This window comes from Pholis gunnellus (genome assembly GCF_910591455.1).
Source record: "Pholis gunnellus genome assembly, chromosome: 20".
NCBI lineage: Eukaryota > Metazoa > Chordata > Actinopteri > Perciformes > Pholidae > Pholis > Pholis gunnellus.
The window spans coordinates 15,766,821-15,791,021 of record NC_136547.1 but is presented as its reverse complement, the minus strand read 5'-3'; the positions used below and the strand labels follow the sequence as shown (position 1 = coordinate 15,791,021).

The 24,201-nt window shown below is 41.5% G+C and overlaps 1 protein-coding gene across 1 annotated transcript in view; it reads left to right on the top strand.

Annotated features, from left to right (window-relative positions):
• ctnnd2a (catenin (cadherin-associated protein), delta 2a) overlaps positions 1-24,201 on the top strand; it is a gene marked incomplete at its 3' end in the record, with an annotated part of 228,686 nt that overhangs the window by 175,379 nt on the left and 29,106 nt on the right. The window contains exons 17-21 of the mRNA XM_079181443.1: positions 739-925; positions 10,688-10,805; positions 13,450-13,632; positions 20,416-20,589; positions 23,186-23,336. Coding sequence (XP_079037569.1) covers positions 739-925; positions 10,688-10,805; positions 13,450-13,632; positions 20,416-20,589; positions 23,186-23,336 — 813 coding nt within the window. The remainder of the gene's footprint in view (positions 1-738; positions 926-10,687; positions 10,806-13,449; positions 13,633-20,415; positions 20,590-23,185; positions 23,337-24,201) is intronic.

The following is a 24,201-nucleotide window of genomic DNA, read 5'->3' as shown; positions in this document are numbered from 1 at the left end:
AGGAGTGGGTGGCATTTTTGTCCCACATTGCCGGTACTGATGCACCTCCACACTTCATTCGTGAAGTTCCAGTGCCGCAGAAAGGTCACGCTTGGATCGGTAACATAAAGCAGACGGTTAGAAAAGTTTGGGGTTGTTTTGATTTCTTAAATCTGAGGGACATACTTAAACAGCACTGACCTCATAAAATACAATATTTGCTATGACATCTCTGGGAGGTTAATGGAGCCATTTGCTTTAAAATGTTATACAAATATGTGCTGATGAATGACATGGGGAATAGTAACGGAGGGAAGTGAAGAGGTGAAAAGAGTGCCATCCTCACATAGCTGTGTTCTGAGAACACAGATTTGACAGGAACATTAATAGAAAGAATGCAAAAAATTCACGCTGTGTGCTGTAGGAAACCCTACAAAGATAGATTTTTTTAGTAGTCAAGTTATGAGTTTTACATGCTGAATAGTTATGTTGCCAGAAGAAATAGATTGAGTTTATACTTGACGAGCACGATTTGGGAAAATTTGTTTTCCTCTGTCGGCAAATGGAAAATTAACAATCTTGATTAAATTGATGTAATTAACATTAAGTACATAATTACTTTGTTTTCCATTTAACACTTGTTTACAAAGAAATTAAATACATCCTCATGTGTGTTTCTCTCTGCGTGCGTGTGTGTGTGTGTGTGTGTGTGTGTGTGTGTGTGTGTGTGTGTGTGTGTGTGTGTGTGTGTGTGTGCAGGTGTGCTCTGGAACCTGTCGTCATGTGATGCTCTGAAGATGCCGATCATCCAGGACGCCCTGGCCGTTCTCACCAATAGCGTCATCATACCCCACTCTGACTGGGACTCCTCCCCCAATCACCATGATGACCGCAAGCTCCATCTTCATACCTCACAGGTGCTGCGCAACGCTACAGGCTGTCTCAGGTAAAAGCAGCCCACACACACACACACACACACACATATACGCTCTTATCATAGACAATCATATCCTCTTTTTTTCTTCCTCTCTCTCTTCCTTTAATCCTTTAATCTCGCCTCTCATTTGTAAGAATACAGCAAAGTGTTTCCACTATCGTTTTCTTGTGTTTCTTTGTTGCTGAGATTCACCGTAATGAGACAACTTCATTGTGTGTAAGAATGAATGTTGTCTCTTTTGAATGTTCACTGCTGTGTGATTATAGATGCATATATTCACAAACTATGAACACAGTGCACATTTGTTCCTCTCTCTCCCTATCTATCTCTCTCGCTAACGTGTGATGGTAACCATAGAAACTCCTCCAATTGTATGTCCTTTGTGTGTCAAGACTTCTCGTTTTGGTTCATTGTGATGAAGTATGTTCCCTATAATTGCTAATGCTTGAAACAATGAAGCGCAGCTTATAGATTTGTCGATCCCTGTGTTTTTTTTTGGACAGAAATCTGAGAAGTTCACTCAACTTGTGCTCAATCAACTTTGATTTATCAGATTGTAAACCTTTTATAGTTTACATACAACATTGCTAGTGTGTCCATCTGTTACATTAACACAGCTGCTCATGTTACTTCAGCCTCACCTCACCTTCTTTTCGACATATTGCAGTAAACATGTCAGTTTTAATGGAACGCATAACTTACAGTCAGAAGACTATTTTTAAACTAATCCTGGCATCTTTTTTAAAAAAGACATGTGTTCATTGGATTCACAGAAAAAAATCCCCATGTGTAATTAACAGTGTAAAAAAGTCTACTGTACATCCAATGTAACATTGGTCGATTCATTTTCAAGTTCACCTTGTAGCAACATTAGCTCTTTGATACACACCTAAGTCATCTTTTGTTGAATCCAGAAAATGATCAACCTAATTGTGATTTTTAATTCTGTCTGTGTACATTTCACTTATATGTCCTAAGCACAGAAAAGGAGCTCTGGTTCTCGATCCTATACAGCAACATTTGTTTGTCTATGTACACACACTCTCACACAAACTCCACAGAGGGCTGAAACGGTTCAGAAAAAAAACTCCATGTCCACTTGGCTGTCTCTCTTTGAGTTGTGCACTCAATCAACCACCAGCAGCCTCTGGATTAAACCTCACCCCACTCGCTTTGCCGAGCTTCTCTCAAGCTGTTTGGAACGCTTATCTCCGCCTATTGAATGTCTCTCTAAAGCATTTCGAAGCCATTCTGAAGATGTCACCAACAGGCTTTTCTTTGTAATTCACATAATTGTGTGAGTTAGGTGCTACATTGTGTGCATGCAATCGACGTACCAAAGTCAAGGCTTCCAATTGCTCCGGTAATTGTTCCATTTGTGATCACTTTAAATATAAATACCAGCTTGCATAATTGTGGTCTCTCCAAACATCCAAAATGTGTAATTATGAATATTTGCACGCTTCTGGTTGTGGATGCTTTTAAGTCCGATTTCTTGGACATAAATAAACATCTTCTGCCAGTCGGCTGGAAGACACTAGCACTTCTCTTTTGAAGACACTAACCTTTATCAATTGTTTTTCATTTCAACAGTGAAACTATCTCAGACATAACAGCAACATAGCTCTTGTATATTTCTGTGTTTTTGCTGCACTACTGTTGTACATCACCTCAGAGGACCTACCGCTTTCTGAAGTACACCACTTTGATATCTATTCTAAATTTTAACCACAGCGCTCAGTGCCAGGTGAATTGCTTTGGATGTAATTAAATAAGCGTTTTGAAGATAAAATCCAGCTGAGATTTTTGTTATAAAACTCACCGGCTTGTGTTGTCAGAATTGTAATGGAATAGCACAGGAACTGTCACGGGGCCTGTGGTACTGGACAAGATGATTATACACAATAACTGGATATCACAAACACCTGTACATGTCTAATTCTGTCCACTGATTGCTTTGCATTTGCAATAGATATTCATTTGGGAAAGTTACATTGTTGCATTTTTGCTGGGATGTATTTTGTGAACTGTTTTGCATTATTGCATTTGTACAGGTTCTTGTTAACTGTAACAAATAATTTGTCCACCTGTGTGTGGATGGGAATGACAACAGGGGATTGAGAAGGTGGTTCAATAGGTTATTACGATGATATGCAGTATCAAAAGAAGTTCTTTGTTAGAGAAAACCATTATTTAAGAGAAACAAATCTGGGTGTATATAACTGAGTACAGAATATAGGTGATGGTGATTATAAAGTCATGCCTTAAAAGTTTAATATCAATGAAATGTATTCCCATTCGGAGTTGGAAAAGGTAGCACTCTTGCATCAGAGGTAATGAGTTGAGTATATTTAAGCTACATTTTGTAAATACGGAAAAAAAAGAATCACATTTTCTTTGAATTTGTTTGCTGTTTAAGGCCAAATGAGTTGAAATGGGTCTTCATTACGTGTCATGCATGTCGGAGGTTTAGTAATACCCACAGTAAGTACTTGGCAATGACTAAGTGTTGTTCATGACACCAGAAAAGAGGAGGCAAATCTAAAGGGTTGAATCACAAAAAAAGGCCCTTTTGGTATCTATTGATGTGGATGGAGAACAGCTTGCTTTTGAGCTTTTTGAGTTTTTCAAATGTTGATGTGCAAAGAATTGAAAATTCTTTGCATATCACAAACTAAATTCTCCCCCACTGTACTGCGGTGGCGACAGACGTCTCAGATATCTAAAAAGTCTTGAAATAAAATCTCTCCCCATCTGCATGGCTTGATACCAGTAGGGGTACATGGGGATATGTTTTTTGTGATTTGAGGGAACAGTTTATTTAAAAAGTAATGTATTTAATGTTGTGCATGAGGAGACTCGCACTAAATGCTGCCTAGATTTCACCAAGATTTGTTTAGTATGGAAATCAGAGCATTTGAGTTTCTTTTAGTTGTTTGTTTACCCCAAAGCAAGATGTATTGCCTTGAACTTTAAAATTAAGTTACAGTATCAGTTTTTGCCAGTGATATCTGTAGACTTTCCACTTTTGTGTCAAGTTTATTATTTCCTAACTCACTAAGGTGTTTATGGGACTCCAGTGTGTGTGTGTGTGTGTACCTCTGAAGATGCAGACAAACGATTCTGTCAGAGCACTGCTCCACACTGTGAGGGTACAGATCGAATTGAAAAAGCCGGTAAAGGAGAAGGAGGACGGGAGAGTAGAGGAGAAGAGGACCAGAAGTTTCAAAGATAAGAGCGGAGAGAAAGTGGTGAACAAGACTAACGGGATCTCAAAGAAGGGAGCTGAGACACACAGAGTAATGAAGGTGTTTCTGCTGCTCACCAGGGTTGTTTTCTATCACAGTGTCTGTTCTTGGGGGGTTAAACTGGTTCAGGTCCCAGTGTACATCAGCTCAATTTCAGACCTCTCACCTCACTCATTGTTCCTTCGCTGTGTGCGTTTCTGTGTCCGTGCACTGCACGAGAGTGTGTACATGCCTTTGTGTGCACTGGTCTATGTCTATGTTTATTTTGTGTGTGTTTGAGGGCATATGCGCCTGTACAGTCCGCTTGTATATGGGTATGTACTGTATATGCACATGTGTGAGTGTGCGCACGCTTTCGTTCCCACTGAAAAACAAAGGCATTAAACTGAATCAATCTCAGAAATCACAGCCGGCATGGGGGAGTTGCATATGATAATAAGAGTGAACTGGTGTCAGGGCATCAGGTGTTTCGATTACGTGTCTGTGTGTGTGTGTGTGAGTGTGTGTTTGGGTCTATTTTCATGTATGTTTGTGTGTTCATGTGTGCATATATTAACTGTGGGCCAAGCAGTTAATGATGCTGATAGACCCATATGTTGTCTAATCGGGTGGCGGGCATTAAAGTTCCCTCTCCTATTCACACACACACACACATACACACGCACACACACAGTGTTATCAGGCCTGACACAAGGTCTCCTGTGAAGGGGTTTCCATATCCCCCATTCAGGGGCTGTTTACCTCCCTGCAGGTTGTTGGTTTACAGCCAAGCTGGAGAAAACCTGCTGCCTCCACGCTATGCACACAGTCTCTATATATGTGTGTGTGTGTGTGTGTGTGTGTGTGTGTGTGTGTGTGTGTGTGTGTGTACTAGTCAGCATCACACACTCATAAACACATTCATTTTGCTTCCTTTCAAACACCCACAGTTGTGGCAGAGCAGTAGAATAAGTTATCAGATGAATAAAGAATAAGGAGTAGGTGGTCACGAATGACTTTGTTTCCATATTTCATTGATATCAATTGGTTTGTAGGCTTGTGCACTCCATCTGGTGATGACCCTCTGCTGCCCCCTCACATACACACACACACACACACACACACACCATCCAATATTTGTGCAGAGCTACCACACACCAGCTGTTTGAGACAAAGTCACTCAGTGGCCATTTGTTCCTTGGACAACATTAGAGAGCCGTCTGTCCAAGACTCACTCAAGTTGACATCTTTCCCGTATACATGTTGCATGAACCCTCACAAACCTGTAGAGTAGTGACTAACATGTGATTTACTCAGCGACTCTCTAGTACGGTACGCTTTTGCACCCTGGAGAGGAAAATCAATGTTGACTAAAAAATGTATAACCTGTCCAGTATCTTTAAAAGATTGTAGGCCTAATTGGTGAAAAACAAGGTCAACTTTTGCCGTGCTTTAATGACTGCCAAGCCAACTCCTGCAGATACCAGGAAGCTTGTTAGTAAAGTTTTTCTCCCTTATGTGTGGCTGCTACTTTTCAGAAAATATCAATGTGTTGTTTACCATTTTACCCTTCTGAATGTTTTTATTGTGATTATGTACATTATATTTTTTATTGAGACGAGACACATACAAACCAGAGCAATGCCATATTCAAATTACATTTTCACTTTTCATGTAATGGACCAAATCAGTCAATCAAAAGAGATAGAGTGTAGCCTAAAGGTTTGATGATACAAGCAAGGCACTTAACTTGTATACAAGTAGACTTAAAGCAAGGGGCCAAAAAAAGAAGGCTGTATTTGTTCTGGGCAGAACCTCTCTTTTTGAAAAAGAAATAACTGATATATCATTTCTTAATCAATTCTCTAAAGATGTATGCCTTCATGCCTTTATCTTACCTTTGTGCCAGATCTACCTCCACAGTGCTGTGAAGGCGCGAAAGAAAGGTCTGTCTCCACACATTATCGTTCCGTTAGCGGGGAATCCTGGCTTGTTTGTCTTTCTTACCCAACACAATCGTCATGGGTGGCGCTAAGCGCAAGATGCATTGACGGTGCCTTTGCGCATACAGTGGAAATGGAGGAGAATGCTGCGAGAGCGCAGCCAACGACAGACTTATACCCAAAATATTAAATACATGAATTACTGTCCTATACGCAGTCAATTCAGTTAACTCTTTTCAGTTTCTTCATTCATTTGTTTCAAAGATCTTTTTTCAAATCTCTACATCTAATGATGCCGGCCCAGCAGCGCTCTGATTAATATTTTAATATTTTTGTTGTATTCCCACAGCACTTTCACACCATGTTTACGACAAAAATAGTCCCATAAAAAGAAACCAAATGTTGTTTATTATGCTTCAGGAAGACAGAAAATACTGGACGTTAACATTAAAAGCCATACGTTACTATTAGGACTAGTACACTATGTATTTTCAAAATAATTCTGAGGTTAAGTTGGGAAACGGCTTACTCTTTAGCACCAGCACCAGTGGCACTTTCCTTTTACTTTACGGCAGCTAAAATAACAACTTTTACATCCTAAATGGGATGCTTAATCTAGTACGGTGTCTTTTTGCTCAGTAGGTAATTATTTAACATGGCAGGCTAATGAGTTAGACTGAATTAATGAGGAGTGACATCAGATAGGATTAAGTGCAAGCCAGTAATGGACTCGTTAAATAGTCGACATTACCAGTTAAATTTACGGGCATTCACATAAACCGTCACTTACACACTCACATACACACACACAGAGGTAAAACCAGCATGTAGGTGCACACATGCCCTCTCTCAGTAAAGTGTTTTTTTTTAGTTCATGCACAGACTCATTGCTTAAAATGTCACCTTCCATACTCATCCTTCATCTTCTTATGAAATATGTCATCTGATCAGCTCTCTCTGAGCGATAGCCATACGCTCAGATTATGTTACCATGGCCCATAAATCCCTTATGTTAGAGTGAGGAAGCTGGCTCAAACAAACAAGCATTATTTGAATATTTTCGTGATGCAACATGGCAAGATGTGAGAATGCCCGAGGACACATTACACCCAGAAGAAAATAAAACAGAAAAAGTTAGCAGGCTATTTTTTTTGCATAAGAAATTCTGGCCTCACTGTGCTTGCCAATAACTAGCACAGAAGGCAAGGCGTGTTGCAGAAAGGCACAATATTTCATGCTTCATTACAGAACCACTAGACTAACAAGCACATGTGCAAAGACAGCAAGCACACACACACACACTCACACAGACACGTTCACGCACTCTTTCTTGCGACTACACACAAACACACTCACAATGTTCATCTCCATGGGGCAGCTGTGTACATGCCTTTCCACACTAACACATGTATTCAACATCAGAATAATTGTCATTCCTAGGTATTAAAAAGATTGCACAGAAATTTAGGATTTTAGCAACTAACAAGCGGTAGGGACCTTGAATGTATTGAGAGTACATGGACATTATTGCTTTCTTTTATACATCTGCTATACGCTATATAATGTGTCTAATATTTGGAAGCATAAAAGCATAGAGCATTGCTTTCTATTTTACAAACATCAATGGATTCCGTCGGGATCTGGCTTCGCTCCTCGTTGTTTAGCAGGGCCATGGATGAAATCATTCGACAAAATGAACTATTCCCACACCCGATGGGATTATTGCACCACTGGCTGGGATGTCATTGGTCTGTGATAATCATTTTCAGTCTGAAAAAAAACATGAGGGTGTTATGGAAATGCAAAATAAAGATATTTATAGCTTTTATTTTTGTGTTGAATACAATTTGAGCAACAAATAGAACATACTCTTGCAGAATTGTGCTTCTACAAAATCTGGTCAGAAAGGATTAAAACTTATTTTTCAGCATTGCTCAGTATAATGTATAGTCTAAGTACATCCCAGTCTTTAAAAAACTTTTTAAGAACATTACATTCTTGTCTAATCTATTGACAACAGAAGCAAGGGCATCTTCAGGCACTCATTCTGTCTCTACAGTGTACATCAATACTGGCGAACATCACCGTTTTGTTTAAGTTCTCTTTGTGAAACATTTATGTCGCACAGCCAGGTGCCTTCACCTCCACCCATGATAAGGCATCAGATAAAAAAACTTGATGCGAATCTCAGTAGTCAACGTATTCAAGGGTGAGCGTTTAAAGCAATACATATTCCACCCTCTCACTCTCCCACCCACCCGCCTCCTGTCTTCGCTGCTTAAACATTAGTCAAGGTGAAGTGTTTTTCGCTGTTCTGTTGTTTTCTATTGACTCGGCGGAGAATTGTGTCTCTGCTAAGCTTGTTTTCTCCATTAGCATTCAGCGCGGGTGAAAATGACTTGACCTTCTCTTGGAAGTTTTAATTGAGTTCCCGTGTCTTCCTCTCTCTCACTCGTTTCTCTCTTTCTCATCAGTACAATAAATGATTGACCTCATCTCATAGAGTGGGGAAGCAGCCGTGATCTCTTTATAATGCCAATGCGATGGATGAACTTATTCGTTCACGCCATCGCGTTGTCTCTATTGTCCGTCTCGTGTGTTTTCTTGACATTTCACCCTTTAAAGAAAGTTGTTTTAACTCACGTTGCAAAACTTTATTAATTGGTTTGTTAATTATTTCTGATTTCTTGCTCTCTTTGTCTTGTCATCTGTACCCATGCCCCCCTTATCGGTAATGGAGGTTATACTGCAGTATGGTCCTTAAATAAAGGTCCAGTGTGTAACACCAGCCTATAAATACAGAGATGTAATAAGCATAGAAGCTGTGGCTGTATATTCCCACAGTTGTGTTGCAGCACAAAGCCGTAATGGACACTGACATATTTGCAAACTCCAAGAACTCAACTTTTAGAGACTTAGCCACGAGAAACAGATTTGTGCTTTGATAATATTAATACTAATATTGATAATATTGATTTATATGATCAAGTTATGTTTAAAACTACTGGGTAAAGTCTTAAGGAAGCTCACAAGCAGACATCATCCAAACACAAAGTGATAAATTGATCCATCCTCAGTCAAAAAAACGCACAGAAATGAATACTGAGACAGCCAATAGAGCAATGTATTCCCACTCTATAACTATCACTACACTAATAGCGACACTATTGTGCAATATAACAATTTTAGAGGACAGCACTCTCCTTCCATCGTCTCTATGAACCGAATTTACAAGGATTGATTTTGCACATTGTGACTACGCTAAGGAAATATATTGCGTGGTTGTGACAATGAGATGTTAAGACTGTGTATACATTTGTCACGTTGGTATTTATTATTTAGACAGACACACATACGTCACTATGCCTGCTATGGCTCGAATATTGATTTCCCTAAAGGCTGCCCACAGCACGATACACACAGAGACACGCTTAAAAAGCATGTCTTGCTTTTCTATTTTCTTAAAGCTTTCTTTGGAAACCTAACTCCAGGAACTTGTTGGAAAAAAGCGGTGTGTTTGAGCACTAACCTGCCTGCTATTTTGTCTTTATAGCACCATGAAAACACAAAGTGTATACTATATGTCAAAATTATATCGTCTCCTATTGCTGGCATGGCTCCCTTCCAAGTTGTTATTCAATGTAAAATAGATGTACTCTCAATTTTCAAAATATTTCCTACTGAATTTACATAAATCATACAGCATCATCAGTAATCCCTGTAGAGTCAGTAACTGCAATGTAAGCACTGTTATGCTCTGGTCAATGGATAATATTGTGTGACTTTAAATCAAGTGTGAAGTTCTATAAACATTTAGCTGTGTGTTTTCATTCTTGTGTTCGGGAAAGGAAATGAAATGTTCAATCTAATAGTCTATCTGGTACCATTCACCTCGGTTTCATATCTATTCTATTGACACAGCCAAATGAGTCAATGTCTGCATCACAGACAGCTCCATGTTGAAAACCCAAACAAATCCAACCCAACACCACCCACCTGTACCTTCAGTTCAACTCAAATTCTATTCATTATTTTCGTGCATCACATTGGCAAAGCTGCTAATAATAAATGTTACAATATTGCGAAATTATCAAAGCAGCGTTGGTGTGAGTGTTGGCTGTGAAGTTCAGCAACCAACTGTCTGACTAAAGCGGCTTTTTTTTTATTCTCCCTCCTCTTTTTTTTGGACTCTAGTCAAGTGCTTTAAATTGAAGCGAGCCTTCGGGGCATAGATTGAGATGTATCCAGAATTTTAATGTTCCATTTTCAATTGTTTAGTTTCGGGAGAGCTGCCAGGTTTAACAGTATCTCTCTCTCTCTCTCTCGCTCTCTCTGTCTCTCTCTCTCTCTCTCTCTCTCTCTCTCTCTCTCTCTCTCTCTCTCTCTCTCTCTCTGTCTTTCTACACCCGTCGTTACCAGCTTTCTTTTTTCTTTCATCTGTCTCCCTGTCTTATCTTCCCTCCTCGCCAACTCTCTTACTCTTCTCATTTCTTTTTCTTTTTCTTTCTGTTTGGCAAACACACAGACTCAAACACACAGACTCAAACACACAGACTCAAACACACAGACTCTGATCAGTGTTCTTTGTATCTGTGTTGCAGGAATGTAAGCTCCGCCGGTGAGGAGGCGAGACGAAGGATGAGGGAGTGTGACGGCCTGACAGATGCTCTGCTCTACGTCATCCAGACCTCTCTGGGCAGCAGCGAGATCGACAGCAAGGTGTGTGTGTGTCTGTGTGTGTGTGTGTGTGTGTGAGCATCTTAGCTTGTGTTATGTAATGTGCATGACTGTATAAATGCATTAATGAAAAGATTGTCAGGCAGTAAATGTGAATTTTCAAACTTAAACATGAAGTTGGGCTGCAAGAGAGAAAGCGTGCCTCATACCCTCTCTTGTAGACACAGACAAATTGCTGAATTGTTCTCATTGCACAGGAGGTGAGAAGTAATAATAATTAAAAAATAAAAAAACAACAACCTCCTTTCATTGCCAGCTTCCACAAGGAAGATGAATATTAGTTTTCAAGGAGCGTGCAGTTCATCAACACATTTTATTCAGGATAAATTAAAGCTTTCGAATTCAAAGTGTTGCAGCACTTCCTGCTGCCAATGTACCTCTGCCAGTAGTCAAAGTTGATCGGGTTTATGTTCACTTTGTGTTTTACTGTGTGAGGACGCGTTCACGTTGGTGTGGAGCGTATACTGTATGTGTGCTCATGAGTATGTGGGGGCCAGTCAATACTACATAAACAATGTTGTGGATGGCTGACTTCTCAAGGTCTCCCTGTCTCCCAGCTTCTCTAAATGGCCATCTTTAATCACTGCTTAACCGCCCGCCCTTCTTCACCATCTGACGGCAGTCACCAGAGGAGTACTGATGTCACCTCAGTAACAAAGACTGATTGGCAGGTGAACCAGCACGTGGCCACTGCTGAAATAGCGACGCACATTAGCCATGTGCTCGTTTTGTACTGCCCTTTTTTGCTTCATTTTTGCACACGTGCGTTGCCCAGACTGCCACCTTACATTCTCTACTCATCTGCCTGTTTAGGTGGGAGGTTAATCTGGTCTGGCATTGAATATACTTGCCACAAAATATAGTAGAGCTCAAGGAGTTAAAAAACTGATTGATCCACTTTACCTCTACTTTGTTCAAATTCTTTTCAGTCTAAGCGGAAATGATTTGAAAACACACGCTGAGGTTGTTAAAGTAACATTATCACTGATTACCAACCAGTTTTTGTGCCTATATGCTTGTATAGTCAGTTCCAACTCAGTTTGTGCTCTCAGCATCCTTCAGGATTTGCATTTTGATCATCTAGACAGTCTCCGCTCTGTCCTCTCTGCCTTTCATGTTCACAGATCCAGACAGAAATGTGCAAGATCAGAGGAATATCCACTATATGACAATTATGTTTTATAGTCAATTGTCCCATTAAACACAATCTATAATGCTGCAAGGGATTGCACTGATGTGAGGAAGCTTTAGAGACATTTAAATAGGTTTCACAGTATGAAGCTGCACACAGCTAAGAACGCATTAACATAGCTGATACAGTCATTTGACATGATGGTACAAGACCTAATAGACTAGCTCATCATTCTACATTCACATCCAATATGATGCTGACATTTTATAGATTTTATGATGCTGTTATTTAACAGCTTGCATTAAATGCGGTTGCTACTGCAGGGAGAAGTATACTGTAAATCCATTAATGGATGTCATCTAGTGTCCCGGAGGAGTGTCATGGACAAGTATATTCTAAGAGCACAGTGTGGAAAGAAGCACAAGGTCATACACACAAAGCCTTTTATCAACATCAATGGCTGTCGTATCGTATGCGTTTTGCTGTGTAGAATCTTATATAATGAATAAGAATGGAATTTTTGTTGGAAGGTTGCTGTTCGGTATCTGGCCCCTACCTCTGACCCTTGGTGCGGAGACAAGAAGTACTACATAATCATTTTGAAAGTATTTTTGTCCCCTAAAACCCTGCAGCTGGAAAGAACAGGGTACTGAATGAATGTGAAATAACAGATCGAAATATGAAATGTCAAAGTAAATTGTAAATAAAACTTCTCCGACATCGTTCTATAATAGCATGTGAATCGGATTTCAGACATGACTGCAGCTCGCTGGAGTGAGACATTGTTTTGTTTGTTGCATCTCTTGAGGCTGTTCAATTATACTCCTTGGTTCTTTTTTTGTGTAAACCAACGGTCAGACAGGGAGAAGATTGATGATTTGTCTTTGTTAATTTCCACTCTGCTGACTCGATGACTCCCCTTTCTCAGTGATACTAAACACACGCACGCAAGTACGCACGCTCGGTGAAAGTGCACACTTAAGCATAGACACCGTTCCCTGTAAGAATTTGTTTGCTCTCATGCACACACACACACACAGGCGCAGCGGGTTCGCCTCTAAACTTGGTGTTTAATGGGGTGTGATACAATATATTGGGCTTGTCATTTTTCCTCATTTGCTTGAGTTTCTTCTAATCTCATTTCAAAGTCGGAGCTAACAAAATTCAGAGGCATATTACCTGTGAGATTATCTTTCTTCTTTCCTTTCTGTCGCTTTCCGTCTCTCACTCTCTCCGTCTGCCTGGCTCGTGGGTGGGGGTGGAAGGCCGATAGTGTAAACGTGTGGGTGGGCGGTTTTTAGCAGCGTGCTTTGACTTTACGTTATGCTGTGTTTTCAAGCGAGATGTTTCATTAAATGGCTTCAAACACAAATCTTCCACCTCAACTTTATCACTTTATTCATTCATATCTGTGTTTTTTAATCCCCTCGACCCTCTCCCTACCTTTTCTTCCTCCTAATTCACTTCATCTCTCCCGACTCGCTTTATCTCCAGACTGTAGAGAACTGTGTTTGCATCCTGAGAAACCTGTCGTACCGCTTGGCTGCCGAGACGTCCAAGGGCCAGCAAGGGGGTTTAGAGGAGCTGGACGGCCTGCTTTGTGACGCCAACGGCCGCGATGGAGAGAGCTCTGGCTGCTGGGGCAAGAAGAAGAAGAAAAAGAAGGGGGCCGATCAGGTAAGGACAGAAGTGATGAGTAAATAACTATTATATAACTTGATGGAATGAATACAGTGAATGGAAAAATGTGCGTCTATACCTTAAAATATAGTTTTGACTAGAATAGCTTCAGTGCTCTAGCAAAAATTCCACAAGTTTGTGGAACTATTTGTGGCGAAACGAACACCCCTCTTCCTCGTTTGGAGTATAGATGATGTCTGTGGAGAGCGCAGTCTACCACACCAGTCCAAATTCTTTCATAGGTGGTCAATTTGGTTGAGATCATGTGACTGGAAAGGCCATATGAACCCTTGTGCCTTCGCCTCTCCACTTGTTTATTCTGGATTTGACTTTAATTTGTCCCCCATCTGCATGTTTACACATGGGTGAAAAAAGAAGACCGCTTTCATGATGAAGCAGGAACGCGGTGTGAGTGGTTGAAGTAGCCGTGCCTTCAACAGGGTTGTGTGTGGTAAATAATGGAAAAGAGGGATGGAAATCACACATCACAGAGTATTATGCATGCTGAGTTGAAAACCTTTGGCTTCTTTTATAATGTATTGGCTCATAAGCCGATACATGGGCCAAGAAGTTTTTTTCTTTAACCTAACTTTTCAGGTTAAAAGCTTCATCATTCTCAGTTGGATTTTGCTCTCCCCCTTCCCTGCGGTCTACTCTCTTATGCACTTTTCAAGTCTGTTAAGGTAGAGGTGGACTTCTCTCCATGGACGAGACTGCATGTTTTCCTGAAGTCAAAAGCACACTCTTAGACTATGTTGTGTCGATGTCAAAATTGTCCATGGGCCCAAAACCGAGACACAAACACAGCCCGTACTTGCACCCTTAATACCCAACCATACTTAACTGGACTGATATTTGAGACCAAAACCACACCTGAGACCCAGAGCTTTGTTTTGTTTTATTTCATCCATTACTAGCCATTGGGTCTCCAAGCTAATGCAACTCATTGCTACACTGTCTCTTTTGCTCTTTCCAATTGTCATTTGTATCTTGAAACACCTGACACCCATATGCACAGACGGAGAGAGAGAGAGAGAGAGAGAGAGAGAGAGAGGAGAAAGGAAGAGAGAAAGTTTTAATATAGTACATTTTAAAAGCTTTACACAACAAAACGGACAAAACTCTATCAGAACCTTTCTGAATTAGGTGGGATAGTAGAACTCTTGCTATGAGAGAGACACACACACACCTAGAGCAATTCCAAGCACCCTCGATCTAACATACGCTGACACACACACACACTAATAAATAGACTACATCAACATTATAATCAACTAAAAAATATATTGCACCATACAAGTACTGCATAAGAATTTCAATTCCACATAGCTCTGTCCAAAACAACATCACATTCTATGTTTTTGGACTGTCCCTCTCTTTTGGAAGTCTAATTACTGAAGCAACAAAGCGCTTTCTGAACCTTGCTGCTCTTATTTTCCCATGCAGCATCCTTCCTTTGCCCCAAATAGCTTAGTTGGAACCTGTAGTGTAGAGGTTGAGTCGGGTCACTTCACTGAGGATGCAATCAGCCTTACTCAGAATGAGATCTTTACACAACTGAGCAGCTGACATCTGGTCACATCCAGTGACGTGTATATATGTATCCCACTGCATTTCTTGGCAAGAATCTGTGTAGATTGTTGATGCAGAGAAAATTGGTTGAGGTTAGGCATTGACCTCAAGTAGTTAGGGTCAGGATAGCCCATTGATCAGGGCATAGGACCTGAGCATTTCAGGTTACTGATACCTCAGCGAGGACGGACGCCTGGCCAATCCTAGCGCCTGAATGCTACACAGGCCGGGGCTTGCAGAGAAAAGCTGTGGGATTCATAATAATGCCCCAATGACCCCACACACCAACTTGATCATGCTGTGTAACCTATTTTGATCTTGGTTGTGCATGTTACCAAACACAAAAATAAGGCCAAAGGACAGGATACTTGGTGGGATGGGTTTGTAAAACAGTTCTAAGACACTGTACTGTACAGTTTCCCTTGGAAGAACATTCGCTGTTGTCGATTTTTGACCTTTGCAGTTAACCTGAACCATCTCAGAAGCTGTCATTGGAAACTGTTTGGGAAAGGGCAGCCACTTTAAAGAAATACTTGGAAGGAGATTGCACGAACCATCTGTCAATCAAACTTTGGACGAAGCCTGTCGGGAGAAGAACAAAAACATCTTTTCTAATAAAGAGAAGCCTTCAGTGCCACTTTAAGCTCTTCTTTCAATAAGAAAATATTCTCCAGTTCTGATATAACTGATGCTATTGCAGCTTATACGCTAACCTCTTTAGGTACTTGAAGTTTGACAAGATGGATTTTTGTTTGATATATTATCCTGTGATTCTCACGTGATCGTGTGACTTTGTGAGAATCCAGCTGTGATGCAAGGTAACTTTGCAGTAGCACATTCATGGCTGGTCATCAATTTCTATCCCTAAGTATTTGTATGTATTAACTCTTTTGATGGGTTTATTATTAACCTTGGTGAGTGGGACTTCACCTCTTCTACGTCTAAAATCTATGACCATGTCCATTGCTTTAGTCACATTGACCTCAGGAAAATTGCCAGAACACCATTTAATGTATAGTTCCCTATACCTTATCTTCAAAACCACCAAGACTGTATAATCTGCATACTTAAAAAAAGGTGTAAGTGGAGACACTCAGTGGTATTCAAGCTCTGTAAACCTGTGGTGAGGAAATTCAAGAAATGGGCCAGTGAAGCTCTGGAGGATCTTCGGGCGTGCTTGGACCGTACAGACTGGGATGTGTTCAGGACTGCTACCAACAGTCTGGATGACTACACAGAGGCTGTGACTTCATACATCAGCTTCTGTGAGGACAGCTGTGTTCCATCAAGCACCAGGGTGAGTTATAACAACGACAAACCCTGGTTTACAGCGGAACTCAGACAGCTAAGGCTGCAAAAGGAACAGGCATTTAAGAGTGGGGACAAGTACAGGTTTAGTAAGGCGGTGAGAGATGCTAAACGACTGTACTCTGAGAAACTTCAACACCAGCTCTCAGCAAACGACTCTGCTTCTGTCTGGAGAGGCCTCAGACAGATCACTAATTACAAGCCAAAGGCCTCACACTCCATGAATGACCTCCGCCTGACAGACGAGTTGAACGAGTTCTACTGTCGCTTTGATGGACAATGGGGCAGCCCTGACTCCATCCCCCACAGCCCCATTTCCGGAAGAACGCAGCCCCACCAGCCCCTATCACCCTGTGTGACTCCCCCGTCGACGCGGTGGAGTCCTTCCGCTTCCTGGGCTCCATCATATCCCAGGACCTCAAGTGGGAGCTGAACATCAGCTCCATCACAAAGAAGGCTCAGCAGAGGATGTACTTCCTGAGGCAGCTGAAGAAATTCAACCTGCCAAAGACAATGATGGTGCACTTCTACACAGCCATCATTGAGTCCATCACGGTCTGGTACGCTGCAGCCACTGCCAAGGACAAGGGCAGGCTGCAGCGCATCATTCGCTCTGCTGAGAGGGTGATTGGCTGCAATCTGTCGTCCCTCCAGGACTTGTTCGCTTCAAGGACCCTGAAGCGAGCAAGAAAGATTGTAGCCGACCCCTCTCACCCTGGACAAAAACTGTTCGTGCCACTCCCATCTGGCAGGAGGCTGAGGTCCATCAGGACCAAGACCTCCCGACACATGAACAGCTTCTTCCCTTCCGCAGTCGGGCTCAATAACAGAGCCCGGGACCCCCACTGACTGTCATCCCCAGGAAAAATTCCTACCGGTCACTCCCCTGCATCCCTTCGATCCCTTCTATTTCACACGACACTTTTACACTACACATCTTACTTGTTTATAGTCCTGTTATCTGTTCGTTTGTGCACTTTATTTTATATTTCACTTTATTTTATATTTCATCCTTATTGTATGTTTCACTTTATTTTATATCTTACTTTATTTTATATCCCCCTGTAAATTTTAATATGTTTCTACTTGCACTGATTGTTGTTGATTGTTAAATGTTAAGCACCTTCCCGTCATGTCAAATTCCTTGTATGTTCAACATACCATGGCAATAAACGGTTCTGATTCTGATTCTGATTCTGAAAACAAATGGATCAAGTCATTAACTAATACAGAATAATGCAATGGCTGCATGGTATGTATTTAGGTTTATAACCTGTGATAATGTGTAGTCCTTGCCAGGCTTTCTTAGCATTGTGGTTTAAACATTTTTTAATTGTATTCTTGATTCTATTCTGTACATCTTTCCTTTCCTCTTTCCTGCCTCTTGATTTGATTAGTTGTGAGAGACAGACAGGCACAGACGGAAAGAGGAGGGTTGGAGCCATAAGACTGGGTCAGAGAGAGAGAGAGAGAGAGAGCGAGAGACAAGGAAATGATGAAGGGAAGAAACCAGGCAGAAGGGAGAGAGAGATGGATAGAGAAACTGAGTGAGAGAGAGACACAAGCAGTTAGACTACAATGTAGTCTCCTTAATCATTTATTAGAGGTTAAGACAGCAAGGCCAGGGAGCAGCACGGGAGCCTGAACTGGACCTAAACACTCACTATTGGATACTGGAACACACACACACACTCACACACTTAAGTAGATAACATTGGTATTCAGATGTCTGACCAGATAACTTGAATGTGAATGTATCATTTATTTTACTGGCATTGTCAAGCTGCACACCTGCAACTTAATAACCTGATCCCCATAGCAGACAATGTGGAGCTCAAGCCGCAGTGAATGTGGCAGCTTTGGTGTTTTACGATTCTTTACCATGCAGGCACAGGATACAAGAAATGATATATGGAAATTCACATTCTTAAAAAAATGTTTTTGTGTCTTGTACTGAAGGAAATACATTTGAAAATCTTTGATACACTTAATCATTGGAGCATTTTAGTTACACAAATTAACATCATAAATTCAGATTAAGTATGTAGGATGTCTGTAGGCAACAGAAAGTACATTACTGCGCAAGAGTTGATGCCTCTTGTTATGCACACTTCAAACCAAAAAGACGCCTTTGATTTTATGATAAGAGAATCTATGTATAGACAAAAACATGCACGCACGCACAGTCACACACGGACACGCACACACACACACATACACACTCCACCGCACCTCTCTCAAGACGCACACTAGCCTAGTTTACCATGAGACCAGGGGAGGAGGGAAAGCAGTAGAGCGAAACCGAGAAGGTCGATAGGGAGAGGAAAAGCTGAGAACTGGAGAGAGAAGGATGGAAATAGAATAAGAAATTAGGGAGTGATGGAGGCAAGCAAGAAAGAACGAGAGAGAGAGAGAGAGAGACAAGTCAAGGGAGAGGTAGGGAGAAGGAATCAACAGGAGAGAAAAGGGGAGGGGGGATATTAATGTCAAACAGGAGAGAGAGAAAGAGAGTTAGCTGTGGGTTCATGCCTACGGGAAAGAGGTCTGGGCATGTCACTCAACAAAGAGGTTCAAACATCAAGAGACTCCATTGTAGTGGAGGAGAGGAGGAGGATGGAGGTAAAAGGGAATGGAGCTTTAGGTTTATTTTTCAAAGCAAATGTAGGAGTGAAACATTCTCTCACAGTCTCTGTTTTCACATGCATCTCTTGCCTTCTCTTTTTTTGCCCTTTCTCCCCTCCATTACCAATCTTTCCTACAAAGCATGTCGACAGGGAGCGATTTACTCAGCGTCTCTTTGAGTTTGTAATAGGTCAGAGGGTACTGAATGAAGATGTAGTAATGCATGCACTTAGACACATGAGAATACCCATCCACAGATATCTGTCTTTCATGAATATTGCAGATATGGAATCAGATGAATTTCCAAAAGCAAAGGGGACGAGTAGGGAAACTGAATGAATGCTGCTTAAGTATCTTAAGTGAAGACTCACCAACATTTCTTCAACATTAAGTGCTTTCAACTTTTTTTCTAACAGCCAGCAGGGGGTGACTCCTCTGGTTGCAAAAAGAAGTCCAATTGTATATAAGTAAGAAAATGAAGCTACTTCTCACTTGATTTAGTACATCAGTAAACAAGGTAATGAGTTTATTGTCTCAATCAGTTTCAAGTCTTCTTCAACACAGCATGATGTGCAGTTTGTAGAATATGGTCCCTTTTAAATTAAAATAGATGATAAATCAGGGTATGCTTGAGGGTGTGGCCACCTGGTGTTTGACAGGTTGCTGCCACGGGCGTTGTCCGATTTTGGAGTTGGCCGTGTTTTCGACTTGCAACTTTCCCCGTGTGTTTCAGTTCATGAACCTTTTGGTCGCCTTAAAATCTGTTGTACTCAGCTCCACCCTCTACTCTCACTTCCGGTCGCAAATATCCAAGATGGCGATGGCCAAAATGACGAACTAGAGGCTTGAAAACAATAGTCCACAAACCAATGGGTGACGGTCTAGGTTTAGTGCAACAACCCTAAAACAATGTTTCACCTGACTTCCATTAATCTCGAAATATATTTCTGTTCTAGTGTAGCCAGCAGATATCCAGACCAAGACTTAGTAACTTGATGCGAGACCTCAAGTAACCAGTTGTCAATTTTAAACCACAAAAAAAGCTAAACCATCGTCAGATGGTAGCCGTCAGGTTACGAGATTGCATTTTGGCCGCTGCCTTCGGTGCCTTCTGCCTCTTTTACTCGCCACAAGGACCATTTACCTGCATTCAACCAAAGAATTTCTATGAAATCCTGCATTTGAATGCAGAATCTGTTTATAGAGATAAGGCCGCCAGTGGTTAGCGCCTCACCTTGCTTAACATAAAAATCATTAACTCTGTCTTCTCTTTCACAGTGGGATGGCGTGGGGCCCTTTCCGGACACAGCGGAGCCTCCCAAAGGGGTTCAGATGCTGTGGCACCCCACCATCGTCAAACCCTACCTCACCCTGCTGTCTGAATGCTCCAACCCCGACACCCTGGAGGGAGCAGCCGGGGCTCTGCAGAACCTGGCCGCAGGCAGCTGGAAGGTAACGGCTAGGTTTGAAATGTTTCCCAACCGCTTTGCCGTCTTTTTTGTTCACTTCACTTTTTTTGTCACACATAAATAGCCCGAGAGTATAATCAGGTAAATATGCTGAAAGCCACATTCAAGCACTGGTGTTGCAGGTAAACATAGGAAACTGTAAGTGTGTTTATTTATACCCATTTAATTGTCCATTAGTATGAAAGAAAGGGATTCATCTGTCTTTTCTCCGCTGTGCATTAAATGCAACGGCAAACAATTGTACAGCAATTATTTGTGTGGATAAACCACAGATTAAACAGTATTCATATTGTAAGTAAGACAAACTACTGTGTGTGTGTGTGTGTGTACATGAATGTGATTATGTGCGTAGGCTACCTATCTGATGACGGAGTCCTTTTTTTTAAACTCTCACAGCCTGTGACCAAGAACTGCTCTGCATCCAGCCTCTGTGCCATTGAAACACTGTCCTTTCACACACAATGATGTAGTACAGTACATAGCTCTGGCTTGGCTTCTGATCATTGAAAAGTAATGTGGTATCGATAGATTCATAGAGAGGGATGGCTTTTTGCAGGATGGGCAAATATAAATCGGAATGACCTTGCTGAATAAAAAAAAAGATATTTTCCATGGCAGGAATATATCCATCAAAAAGTTAACAAAGAGTTTAATATCAACAAGGACACCAAGACAGGATGGGAGTGTGCGAACAAAATTCAACCTTGATCACCTGGTTCCAGTTCACCTCAGGCTTGATACAAATTCAAAGGCTGATTCGGTTGCAGTAAATGCCACAGAGTACAGAGGATAAACAACTCGAAAACTCAATCGGTTGGAATAATGTTCTATTTGCTCGCTACACCATCCTGCTGACTTTGAAATATTTCGAGCACAAGCCCATGTTTTGTGTGTCCTATAGTATATAATATTGTTTAGCAGCAATGCAATTACTGTAATAATGTAAAGGCTCCAAGCCTGAGCACACCAGGGAATAGAGCCACGGTTCAACAGCAGCTGACTGATGGAAACAGCTAGATGGTCATAATGTATGAGTCATGCGGCAATATTGGGAGAAATTGGTGAAGGCAGCTTTAGCCTTGAGGGAGGTGTGTGAGGCTAAAAGGCAGAAAGTGTGAGGGCTTAATCTGGGAATGACCTTGGGAAACTGCGTCAGGCATTGTTGGTTGTAAACAGGCTGTGTGAGAATGTTGATGGAAATGTTTACGTGATCAATAATGCTCAGTCAAAAGGTTAGCTTACTTTTGCCGTACATGACAACTTGAACTGATTCAGTAACAGGCGAGGTAGCGCACTGTGTTTGAGAGGGATGCCTCTGTGGTTCTGAAAATGTGTGTGGGAGTTGTGTGTATCTGGTTTTGGTTTTGTGAGTTTCCATTGCTGGTGGAATGGACAGAGAAACAGAGCTAGGCGGAGATGGCCGAGGAGGCTATAGAAAGCCAAGGGAGAAGGAGGCAGGTGGTCTTCAGGAAATCCCATTTTCTATTTCGGGGTCTTACTGCATGTGTGTGTGTGTGTGTGTGTGCTTTGCTGTGTCTCCTCTCCTGACTTTGAGAATAGTGCTGCTAACAGTTTCCAAAGAAGCTGTGTTCGCGTACTGCTGACTCCCTCTACGTTCTGCTTACTTAGCTCTTGGTTAAGACCGTACATTTAATACAGTATCCTCCTTTCCCTCAAAGGGTGAATTATTTCCTCAAATGATTATTTGAACCATAGTTTGCCCCTTTTGGTCTTCAGGAAAAACAATTATGTGTTTTACCTTAACATACCTTGGATATTCTTTTCACTTCACACTTTGCTTACTAATCTCTATTCTTGGGTGCTATTTGGCACATCCCCATTTTTCTACAGTTGACCCACAAGGCGGCACCACTTTAGCCGTTTAGGGTCGAGCAGTAGTCCATTTAAGCGTAGCTTGATAGTTATTGAGGGAGGACCGAGTGGTCTCCAAGCTCAAAACTCTTCTCTATCGTTCGTGTAATTTTCCCTCTTACAGTATATCACTTGTGAGTCAGTGTAATGCCTCAGCCCCTCTCATATTAACCCTGGATATAACATTTCCCACTCAACCGTCGTGCTTCGTCTGTCTCTTTTTTCCTTTTTCCTACTGCAACCACTTTAACCCCGATCTGTTAGTCTGTCTGTCTGGTTGAAGAAAGAAAGAAAGAAAGAAAGAAAGAAAGTAGTCAGCATAGTGATGATAAGACAGTGGAGGAATAAAAATGTGTTACACAATGCACAGGCAAGGTGAGTTCCTAGGAAGGGAACCAAACAAGGGTCACAAGCAAAAGAGAATCATTTCCGTATTGTTGCCGTGCACTGCCTTTTGTTTACCATGCTGTGTGGATATAATTGTAATTGCTGTCGCCTAGTAAAAACTAGGTTTTACAAATATACATTTTCTTCACTTTCTAGATCCTAACAATGCTGCAAATTGTCACAAAACTCCCACAATCTTCCTGTTTCATTTCCACCACAAATACACAGTGGGATGGTTTTTTTATACTATTGCCAGGCTGCTATTCATGCAATAACATGTTTGCTATCTAACAGCCTTCCCTCTGATTTCTCCCCGTCAGTGGTCGGTGTACATCCGGGCTGCTGTACGTAAGGAGAAAGGCCTTCCCATCCTGGTGGAGTTACTGAGGATAGACAATGACAAGGTGGTGTGCGCCGTGGCCACCGCTCTCAGAAATATGGCCCTGGACATCAGGAACAAGGAGCTCATTGGTGAGTGCTGATAAACGCTTTTCCAATTATGATTCTATTCGTTGGTGAAGCATCCCCCCAACTGTTACATGAAATCATTGCCTGGATCACTGTCATTTTGAATCTTGATGCCCTGTAATGCTCAGTTGTGGTCTCTGTTGTAGGTTTGTAAAGAGTAACCTGAAGCCCCTTTACATCTCTAATTGCATTCTCTCATAGCCGGTTTCTAACGCATTGCTCTTGTTTACTGTATGCAAGCTTGTGCTTAAGTGATGTAAGTCAAGGGTAAAGAGCCTGTAGCCAGCAGTAATTCAACACTAATGCCAGCCTGTAGTCACCTCGTGATAACATAGTATGACGGCTCACCTGGCTTCTTCCACCATGCTAGCCAGGTGCACAACTTTGGAGCTGCTGGGGGATTTTGGCACGTTAAATTCATTGTCACTGATTTAGACCATTAATTGGTAATCACAAACTAGGATCAAGTCTACACAATGAGCTGAAACTTCAAATGAGCTTTTACAGGGCTCAACAGATGTCAAACATTACGATGCCATGACGGTAGAAGTGTGATTAGTTGCTGAGACTACTGCAATATAGTTGTCTTTTTTGTCTTTTTTTCTGACTAGTGGATGAAGCCATGCGTTATAATTTAATCAACAAAGGGCCACGTTGTGTTTGTTGTGAGAAAATTAGGCTAATGAGGGAAGTCAATGCGGTGGGTGAATAAAATAAACTGGTAGAACATGTGAAGTTAAGAGAGAAAGTCTGAAAGGAGAGGAAGATAGGTATTGTAGCAGAAGATATGATCAAATCAAAGGCTTGCATTGGGCTTCAAAGAGCAAGTGTGTGGCTAACTGACGGGCAGCATCACCACACAGGGACT